We start from the raw sequence: 10,973 nt of genomic DNA, 5'->3' as shown, positions 1-10,973 counted from the left end.
TGTATTGTGTCATGGGTAACATCAATAATGTCCATGTGCTATGACATATGGTCTTTATCCATATTTGGATTAAACCTTACTTCTCACTCTCCATCTTTGTTTTTTCCATTACCATACCATTATAGTGGGATGGCCACAGTTGAATGCCAACTCTTTCTCTCTCTCAGCTTTTTTTATTTTTTATGGATTATTTGGTGAGTGATAATTCCAAGTGGCTTCCATTTTTGTCTTTACTAAGATGTGAATATAAAATGTGAACATGAATAAAAGAGATGCTTTTTCCGCTTCTTTTTTTGGTTAGAACACTGCAATAAATAAATGCCCTGAAATTTTGACTTTGAACACGACAAAAGTGAATGAAGTAATCAACTAAGTCAGCATGATTTGCTAGGTGCTCTTCGTTTCTCCATAGGCTAAACCACATCAATACTTAATTTAAGAGAATTGCTGAAAAGTCAACTACGGCGAGAAGAAAACATGTACAACTTGATCTCCCTGTCCTTTTCCAACCGTGAAAAAATCATGGCTTGTGAACAAGGGCAAGAGAGAAACTAAAAGGGTCTTTTTTTACTCAGGTAGTTGAGGGAGTTTCTTTTCTTATATTGAGAGGTTTGAATGAAACAATGGGAGAGTTGACTATGTAGGAGTTGAAGACAATGGTTGAATATTAAAGGAAATGATGGAAAAGGATAGAAAGTGATTGTGTACTTTAAAAATGAAGGTGCGTGTGTGGGTGCGAGATAGATAGAGAGAGAGACAGACAGAGAGAGAGAGAGAGAAAGAGGGGGGCATGACACACAAAGCAGTTGGCACAAATTAGCAGAAAGTTCAACACCCCATAGAGCTGTTTTCAAATAAATTCTGTTCCTTTTTGTCCCATCAAGTCAACTTAAGACAAAAGTTTGCGTCTTTGGAATTGAGGTTCTGGGATTTTGCTATATATGAATTGAAGTGGAGATGATATTGGTGTAGTGGGCTTTTCAACTGGTTTGGTGAGATGAAGGGTGTTCTTTCCATCAGCTTCTTGTTTTGTTGCTTGCTGCTACTTTTGGATTCTTCAGTTTCACTTCCTCTATGCGTTGATTCAAGTGAGTTTCTCTCCCCCTCTCTCTCTCTCTCCTTGTTTTAGCCTTTGTTGTGATGTTTTATGCATAGTTTTTTGTCTATGGTGTAGGGGCACCCTTTACCTTGAACAAGACACTTGGGTTTTGTCCTTACAATGGAAGCACGTGTTGCAACTCCACACAAGATGCACAGATTGAGAAGCAATTCCGAGCAAGCAACGTTTCAGATCCTGGCTGTGCCTTGGTTTTGAAATCAATACTTTGTGCGGTAAGGTTTCTGTTTTTATTCTTCCCAAAAGCATGGATTTAGATCAGGACCACGAAAAATGTCTTTTTTCTCTGCCCCTTTAATTGGGGTATACTAACAAGTTCTTCATGTTTATGGCGTGGCATTAAGTAGCAATCAAGAATTAATGAATACATTATTGAGTCTTAATGGGTGGAAAATTTGGGTTCAAATAAATGATTTTGGCAGAATTTTTGGTTGGGTAGAAACAAAAATAAACCATCACAATTCATCCCAAAACACCCCTATTTAATGTTATGAATATCTGGTTTATATACTGATATTTGAGGGTCAAGACTCAAGAGCCTACTTATCAATTTCTCATGGATGGGTAGTGGCACTTAACAGGCTTCAAAATCTAAACTTCTTTGTAATAAAATTTTCATGTATGGAAAGGGGATAGTCATGGCTATAGTTTTCATGAAACTTTTCTTTTTTTAATAGGTTGACATAGGAACTACTGTTATACTTTCTCTATCCATAATAATTTCTAAAAGCAAGAATGAATCAAAGACAAAAATATCCATGATAACTTCTGCCTTGGATTAATTTCTTTTTGTAGAGGTGCGACCCATTTTCAGGGGAGCTATTTACTATTCAATCCTCGCCTAGATCAGTTCCTGTGCTTTGCAATTCCACCATACCAGCAAATTCTTCTCAATCAAAGACAGAAGTGGAAGATTTTTGCTCTCAAGTATGGGACACATGCAATGATGTATCTATAGTGAATTCTCCATTTGCCCCTTCATTACAAGGTCAAGCAGGAGCACCAGCTCACAGCAATGCTACCAAACTCTCTGATTTATGGCAGTCCAAAACAGACTTTTGCACTGCATTTGGTGGAGCATCTGATAATTCATCAGTGTGCTTTGAAGGGGAACCTGTTTCACTGAATAAAACTGGGACCTCTATTAGTCCTCCTCACGGCTTGTGCCTTGAGAGAATTGGTAATGGATCTTATCTCAACATGGTGGCTCATCCGGATGGCTCTAACCGTGCATTCTTCTCTAACCAAATGGGAAAGGTTTTTCTGGCAACACTTCCGGATGAGGGATCAGGAGGAACATTGAAGCTTGATGAATCAAGTCCTTTTGTTGATCTGACTGATCAAGTTTATTTTGATACTCAATTTGGAATGATGGGCATGGCATTTCATCCAGATTTTGCTAAAAATGGACGATTCTTTGCTTCATTTACATGTGATAAGTCCAAGTGGTCTGGATGTACTGGAAGATGTTCATGTAATTCAGATGTTAACTGTGATCCATCAAAGTTAGGTACTGATCATGGCGCCCAACCATGCCAATATCAAACTGTTATAGCAGAATATTCTGCTAATAGCTCTGGATCCCAGCCTTCCTCGGTACACACCTCTTCACATGTAAAAAAGTAGTTTGACTTGTTTGCATAATGCGTTTAAGTCAATGAATATACACTAAGTCATATATTTTTGCAGGTGGAAAGTGCTAAACCAACTGAAGTGAGAAGAATATTTACCATGGGGCTCCCATTTACATCTCAACATGGAGGTCAAATACTCTTTGGACCCGATGATGGGTATTTATACTTAATGATGGGATATGGAGGAGGTGCTGGTGATCCTTACAATTTTGCACAAAACAAGAAATCCTTGCTTGGAAAGATTATGAGACTTGATGTAGACAACATCCCAAGTGAGTAATGCACATACATATAAAAGATGTATTTAGTGACACTAGAAGATTTAATTTTAGCAATACAACCATGCATGAATGGTCAAGATAAACTCTTCACATCTCTTGTAATGTGTGTATTTTTATCTTACTCTCGGAATTGACATCTATACATCTATATTTAATCTTCAGGTGCAGCAGATATTAGTAAACTCAGCCTTTGGGGTAACTACTCCATTCCGAAGGACAATCCTTTTAGTGAAGATAAAGATCTGCAGCCTGAAATATGGGCATTGGGACTAAGGAATCCTTGGCGCTGCAGTTTTGATGCAGAAAGACCTTCCTACTTTTTGTGTGCAGATGTTGGACAGGTTTGTAAATATTTATCCGAAAACAATTTGGTGATGTATTCAATTCATACAACAACTTTCACAATCAACATTTGTGCATTATAACTTTCCAAAAGACCAAAATGTGCATTTCAAAGTGAAACATTACTGTCAGTTTCCTTAATAGAGAAACATTTCTTCTTTAAATTTTGACTCCTTATCATCTTGATTCTTGAAAACTGTAAAAATACAAGTAACAAGCACCCATTTGACTTATAGTATCCTTTAACCATCTAGCATAGCGCTATAAAACAGGTTCCTTATCAATAGACCTTTCTTTACTGCAATTGCAGAACTGTTACCATTCCAACATAGAGCTATTGACCCATTTGTATAGGATAATAACATTACTGTTAAATCCCGAGATAGGTTGGAGTTTGTTGTGCTTCAAGAGGAAGAACTTTTAAAAATACATGACTAAAAAAACATATAACTAAAGACTTTAACTTTTCTATTCTTAACATTCTATGCTTCCTATAAAGTGTTACCTAATTTTGTGAGAGTTTAGTGGAACATTCTCAGTTACTTAATTGATTTTCAGGATGTTTATGAGGAGGTGGATCTCATCACGAAGGGTGGAAACTATGGCTGGCGTGTTTACGAGGGCCCCTATCCATTCCAGCCGACACAATCACCTGGAGGAAATACTTCGGTAAATTCCATAAATCCAATTTTCCCAATAATGGGTTACAACCATTCTGAATTAAACAAGAACGAAGGATCAGCATCCATCACCGGAGGATATGTCTATCGATCTACCACTGATCCTTGCATGTATGGAAGGTAAATAATCTTCCACACAATAAAGTTTGTCAAATTTAACAACAAATTCTAATTTTATTGGTGGTTTTAAAAGAAGGTGAGTGAAGGAGACTTCAGTTGCAACATCAAGGTTGTGAGATTTTCTACAACTGCATTGTGACCGTACTAGCTGCATTTATCTACAATTTCTTGCAATGTCATGGATTGCATTAAAACCATGACTGCGGCTGCAATTTAAAACTTTGATTTTGATATGCAAAATATTTCTTTTGCACTGAACATTCCCACCATGATGTGAATACACCTAGAGCCAATTCACATAAACCTCTTGACAAATATTTACATGAAAAGGAATCAAATATAAAATGAATCATATTTTTCTCATAAGTAAAATATCAACTCATGTACCTCAAATTATAAAGAAGTTAGATGAGAAGATTTTCTAAAGTAGTTAAAGGGCACAAGTCAATCTTAACTTTCCAGCAAAAATTAAATTATTTTTCTTTTTAATTCTTTAATTTATTTTCCATAAGTGTCTCTTTTGACAAGTTTATTGAAACTAGTTCCTAGACTATATTTGAACAAACTATGCCAAGTGGACAAGTACTAGGAGGAAGGGTGTTCCTCAGTGCGCCTCAATCTTTTGTACTGATATAATTTTATATGTTAAATTTGGTTTCTTTCCAATTTATGCAACATCACCATTGCTTATTGTTAAGAAAATCACTGAATTTCAGATACTTGTATGGAGATCTATACGCGGGTGCAATATGGGCAGCCACCGAGGACCCGCAAAACAGTGGAAATTTCAGCACCAGCAGAATTCCCTTCAGCTGTGCGCGTGATTCTCCTATACAGTGTGACTCTGCACCTGGAAACCTTCTTGCTTTAGGCTATATCTTCTCATTTGGCGAAGACAACAACAAAGACGTTTACATCCTTGCAAGCACCGGTGTTTATCGAGTTGTTCGTCCAAGTCGCTGCAGTTATGCTTGCTCTCAGGAAAAGGCAACTACTACTACAACTTCAGCTCCCTCTCCTTCTCCTTCTCATGCTACACGTTGGAGTGTCCTTTCTGGATATTTGTTTTTGCAGTGTTCATTTTTGTTGCTGCTTTTGTTGGGTTCTATGTAGAGTGATATGATCTTTGTACATTATGTAGAAGAGATCGTAAGAGGAGAATGCTTACCCTTTCTTCTGGGTTTTCTACATTTTGGTTTCCTTATGCTTGATTAATAAAAGATGAGTTGTGTTGCTGAATCAATGTGCTTTTGATTTTAAACCCAAATTAGTTCATGCGCACCAATTAAGCTAGCGTATGTTTTGTTTTTGTCAACAATAAGCAAGGCTAATGTATAAAGATTTGCATTGGTGAAGTGATTAAATGCACCAACATATAGATGCATCTTATTATATGACCAAACACATTCGAGATCACTGAAAAGATCCTCACCCTTAAGTCTAAGCCAACGATCACCGATGCAAACTCACCAACCAACTCTAAGGGTTGTTTGGCTTAGAGGATGGAAATAAAAGATAATTTTCTGAATTAAAGTATAAACGGTGTGGATCTCACAAAAAAAAATACAAAATTTCTCTCTAATATTATTTTTCTCCTTTCTACCAAACACACCATAAAATGAGGATCGTAATTACATATACATCATTATGCTGTAATTACAAATAATTTCAAAACTAACAGCAAAAAATAGAAAAACCACGAACCTATTTTTCCTTTAATTCAGAGGTTTCAAATCAAAACATTGAACTCAATTGCTACCTCTACAAAATGCAGTAATAATAAGTGAGAACAATATATACACAAAAATATCAGAATCAAACTTGTTAAAAATTTAGCTTCTACAGGCTGAGTTTGGACAAAAAAGTAAATGACGAAAGAAATGAAATCTTGGGTGGGTTTCGATGGGCAATGGATTATTTTCTCAAATTGATTGTTGTAGCCAGATGTCTAGGGATGCTTCAATTCCAACCCCAACTGCTCATCCTTCTTAGTCCTTTTCTCTCTCTATAGCCCTACTGTGTGTAGTATCAAAGCATCAATGAGTAAAAAATCAGGTGAGTGCTCATGTGCTGCTGTGTATGAATATATGATTCTGAGACTCTCATGATTTGTGCCACGTCCAAAATATGTATGTGTGATGAGAAAGTTAATGCGTATTTATAAATGAGCGAAGGTGGATGCTAAAGGGTGTGAAAAATGGATGAGTATGCAAAATTCATCATGTGCTGCATTGATGTACTGCAGTGCATTGGTTTCTTAGTGAATGAAGGTGAAACAGAATACAATGAGTGCAGCATTTTCAGAGGGTGAAAGAATGAAAAATGGTGGTTTAAAATGACTGATGAGAGTATCTATGAGAATGAAAGTATCCACGTGAGAGAAATGGTTACTATTTACCACTTCATGTAAATTTATGACGTGTGGATGAGGGAGGAATGATTAAGTGAGGAATGAGCATATAGGAGGAGGCAAATTCTAGAGAATGACACTTTATTTTATTTATCGAAAAAGTGAAACTTTTTTTAAAAAAAAAAATATTTTTATGGCATACAAAAAAAGATGTAAACAGGGTGCCTCATCACAATTTGGTACAAACCTGTCTTGCAGAGCATATTTCATTTGTTAAATGTAAAAAATGCATTTATTAGAACCAGAGCAAATTAGGCCGATAAGATGTATATTCTTTTTCATAGTAATATATTAGCAGCTTACATTATTGTCTATATCAGAACCAGATACATTTTAGCTTGGAAAACACAACCCTCCACTAGTATAGGCGCAAAGCTTATTGATATTTTCAGCGTTATAAAAGCACAGATATGCTTTGTGCTTTCTAGGGCCTATAGCAGAAACACTAAGCCCCCAGCAGAGACAGAGGATATGTCCCCATTACACAAAAAATACTAAAAAGGCCAACAAGGTGATGAAATGCTATGTCATTACTTCAATCAACTCAGCCTATCGATGCTGAAAACATCATATTAAAGCTCAATGCTTAGTAAACAATGGACAGAAGTATATATAACATGACACTTGACAGTGACATAACAATCAAGTGCAAAATCCCTCACCCTGTAGAGTTATTAATTTGAGATTGATCAGTTTCACAAACTTGTCAATCTTCATCATCAGAGCTGGCATCATCACTACTATAATCACTAGTATCACTTCCTCCAAGGTCCAAATTAACTGGCTGCACTTGAATAACTTCTGGTTGCTTGGGCTGAGGAATGTGAGGTTGCATTTGTTGCTCTGCAAATCTCGGTATTTGAAGCGAGTCCATGGGAGGCAACGGCACAGGATCCCCTGGTTTCCACCCAGGCGGGGGAAGAGGCAAATCAATAGGCAATTGCACAGGCATTCCCGGCTTCCAGCCAGGTGGCATCGGAGGTAACATCCCTTGAAATGCAGACAAATTCGGAACTGTATTAGTATCCACCTGTGGTGCAGGCTCAACAATAGCTTCAACAATTTTCTCCTTGGTTTCAACTTCTTTAGGCAATCCAACATCAAGGTCAGCAAAATTATACAACTGTGAAGCTCTCATTTGCTCTTCTTGTGGTGCAGGTGGCAGTGCGCCACGGAGAGGAGCTTGGCCAGCTCCGAATTCTGGTGGTGCAAAGGTGGTGTAACTTATCCGGTGGGCATATGATAACATATCCGACAGCTTCAGCTGAGACGAGATGGTTGATGAAGTCATTGAATCATCATCTCCAGATTTTGATCGCTTGGAGCGGTGGTAATCGGAGTAATCATCAACAAGGATGTCGAGGCAACTCTCGGCTTCTTTGAGTTTGTTGGCAAATGCAAGTAGTGTTGAATCTTGGGAGTGAATTTCGCAGTCAATCTTTTGCTTGGCATCTTGAAGGTCCAGAATCTCTTGGAGTTCAGCAATAGCTTCAAAGATTTGGGTTTGGAGAACAGTTAAAAGGGAGATGATTTCTTTGCCATCAGAAGGAGAAGTGTCAAGTGGGGTAGACGAATGGGAAGAGAGGAAAGTTGGAAGGGATCCACGAAAGGCAGTGACCCAAAGGGACCGATTGGGGGAAACTTCAAAGAGCTTGGAGGCTAAGGAAGCCATTTGGGCAAGAAGTGCTTGGGCTCTGGGGTGAGGTGGGAGGAGAGACAAGAGAGCTGAAGAAGGGGTTGAAGAGTTGCGGTCTTGGGGGTGATGGGTCTGTGTTGGAGGGAGCTTTGGAGGGGTAGGGTTCGGAATTGATGGGGAGTTAGGATTTGCAAGGCCTAGCATAGCAGGGGACTGAACAATTTGGTGTTGAAGCATTTTGTGGTTCTAGAAAACACTATGGGTAACAGATTGGAATGAAGGGAAGAAGAAAGGAAAATTAAGTCCAGAGGTTGAAGGGTAATTGAACTTCAAGGCACACAAAGCACTATCTCCTTTCACTGAATCATTGTGGTATAAAAGTAAAAGACATCACTAAGAATGAAGCACAAAGCAGAAAAGCATCAGAAAAACAATATGAGTTTCTCAGGAGCTAAGATAATAAATCCAACACACTAAGAATCACAAAGTAATGAACCAAAGGGGAAACACAAAGAAGGATAAAAAAGAGTCCAAAAGAATCAAACACTTGCTGCCCAACAGTTGTATTGTACTTTAAACTAAACCGGGCAAATAGTACATCCATTGTAACTTTCAGAAATATTAAAATAAAATATAATAGCAAGCTAACAACAGCCACGCAATTCACTAATAGGTTCTTGGCACAGGTTCTTATGTGCAAGAACCGTCCTTCAAAGAGACCAGCCAATTGCAATAAAAAAAAATGATTTTTAAGGTCTCTTTTTAACAGATTTTAAGAGGAAAAGACTAACTAACCATTATAGGGGTTTACAAGGGTTGAGTTGGGTCAGGTTTGAGAAAACTCATCACCCAACCCAATTAAAAAACCTCGGGTTGGGTTGAGTCGGGTTCCAGTGATTTTTCAGCCAAACCCAACTCATCTTGGTCATGAACAGGTTGGGTCAATCGGATCATGAAATTTAAAAACTAAAAATTTCATGGACAGCGAAGGATACTGCTTGCTGTACCATACAAACACCTAAGCAGAGAAAGCAAGCTTGTAGGGGGTGCCCCCTTGCATAAACAAAAGTTATATAAAAATGAAGACATGATTCATAAATGCATTATCACATGAATTGATCAAAGTTATAGAAATACACTAATGTAGGCATACAATTCATCTCAAATCTTTAAAACACTGAGAAGCAAAAAATAATAATCAAAACACTGTATCAAAAGATCAGAGCTCAAGAAACAAAAAAACCTTTTAATTTGGTGTTGAAGGAACCTCCGACGTCAACGGAGGCGGCGACGGCAGCGACTGACGAGTGCGCCGCCGCGACGAGAACTGGTTTTCGTGTGAGAGTGAGACGAAGGGAAAACGAGAAGAGAATGGAACTGTGAGGGGGGGGGGGGGGGGGGGGGGGGCGGGGGCGGTGACGCGGTGTGAGAGGAGAGAGAGAGACCTGAGGGAAGAAATTTGTGGAGTATCAGAGATTGAAAAGTCACTAGTTAAATTGCTAGATGATGGAGTATGAGAAATTCCACAAACATTTTAGGGTGTATTTGTTTTGAAGAAAAAATATAAAAAAGAAAAAGAAATTTTATATTTTATTTTATAGGATCTACGTACGGTGTTAGATCTCCTACAGGAAAATAGAAGAATATTTAGAGGAGAAAACCATTGATTAAAACCAAAAAGAATAATATAATTCTAAAATCCCTTCCAATTACTTGACTAAAATTGTAAAGGAATCAAGTGTGTTTGAAACAAATGTTATCCTTCCAATTGCAACAGTGAACTGGTAAAAGGATAGAGTTATTTGATTCACAAAGAAGAATGTCAATAATTTAAAAAACAAAACCATAGCAGGTTTCTATATATTTTATTTAATTTTTTACAACCTTTCAACTTCATACTTCATCCCATTTTGAAACATAAGATATATGATAAGATATATATACATTAACGTTGTATTTCATCTCATTTTCATTTTATTTTAATGTTTGATCTTTTTTTATTACATCACTTATCATATTTATAAACATTTTAGTTTAAATATAATTTTTTCCCTATATTATGATGATATTATTGTGTATCACATTAGGACAAAAGTCATATCATTGACCGACATATCATCATTACAAAAAAAAAAAAACTAAAAAATACTTGCACTACAAGAAAAAAAAGAAATATTTACATACATAATACAAATATTTAAGTCTTAAATATATTGTATAACTTAAATTTAAATATTTATTAACCCTTTTCTTCCTCCTTCAATACTACAAGTCCACTCACATATTACATAAATAGAGAATGCAACTAGGACGGATCTAGGAATCGACTAAAGGGGTCGAAAAAAATTAATATTAAATGTTAAATTTTAATATAAAAAAGTGGATAAACTAAAGTTTGTTAATAAAAATAAGTTTAATTATTTATTTAGTTTTTATAGTTTTTAAATTTATTTATTTTAGTCTTTATAATTAATAAGTGAATTTTTTAGTTTCTGAAGTTTATATTTTAATATTCAAAAGATTTCTACCATTAAAATTCTTTAAAATTTAATGTCAAAGATCTTTTGAGGATTAAAATGTAAATTTAGAAACTAAACAATCTACTTATTAATTATAAAAACTAAAAGGAATAAGTTTAGAAACTATAGAGACTGAATGTGTAATTAAATCTAAAAAATATTTAAGTTAAACATAAAGTATGTTCAATTCAAAACATAAATGTGTAACTAATAGATAACAAATAATATGTTCTA

At 36.3% G+C, this 10,973-nt stretch overlaps 2 protein-coding genes across 4 annotated transcripts; one reads left to right on the top strand and one right to left on the bottom strand.

Annotated features, from left to right (window-relative positions):
* The first annotated feature begins 537 nt into the window (after nt 1-537).
* On the top strand, nt 538-5,417 carry LOC114416502 (HIPL1 protein-like). Of its 2 annotated transcripts, none has more exons than XM_028381386.1 (7): nt 538-1,088; nt 1,175-1,332; nt 1,913-2,731; nt 2,807-3,023; nt 3,195-3,373; nt 3,933-4,174; nt 4,891-5,417. In XM_028381386.1, exons 1-7 carry the CDS (start codon nt 998-1,000, stop codon nt 5,285-5,287), a joined length of 2,103 nt encoding a protein of 700 aa, XP_028237187.1. In that variant the 5' UTR covers nt 538-997; the 3' UTR covers nt 5,288-5,417. The 2 variants fall into 2 exon arrangements, with proteins under 2 accessions (XP_028237187.1, XP_028237188.1); XM_028381387.1 differs by having other exon boundaries at nt 998-1,088; nt 1,913-2,713; nt 4,891-5,287.
* A 1,418-nt stretch (nt 5,418-6,835) lies between these two features.
* Nucleotides 6,836-9,730, bottom strand: LOC114416503 (mediator of RNA polymerase II transcription subunit 4-like). Of its 2 annotated transcripts, none has more exons than XM_028381389.1 (2): nt 9,464-9,730; nt 6,836-8,613 (listed from the first exon to the last, which is right to left on the bottom strand). In XM_028381389.1, exon 2 carries the CDS (start codon nt 8,455-8,457, stop codon nt 7,291-7,293), a length of 1,167 nt encoding a protein of 388 aa, XP_028237190.1. In that variant the 5' UTR covers nt 8,458-8,613; nt 9,464-9,730; the 3' UTR covers nt 6,836-7,290. The 2 variants fall into 2 exon arrangements, with proteins under 2 accessions (XP_028237190.1, XP_028237189.1); XM_028381388.1 differs by having other exon boundaries at nt 6,836-8,579.
* Nucleotides 9,731-10,973: the final 1,243 nt, after the last annotated feature.

The sequence above is a fragment of the Glycine soja genome, chromosome 6 (genome assembly GCF_004193775.1).
Source record: "Glycine soja cultivar W05 chromosome 6, ASM419377v2, whole genome shotgun sequence".
Taxonomy (NCBI): domain Eukaryota; kingdom Viridiplantae; phylum Streptophyta; class Magnoliopsida; order Fabales; family Fabaceae; genus Glycine; species Glycine soja.
Note: the sequence above shows the minus strand (reverse complement) of the source record. Positions and strands in the feature narration are given on the sequence as shown.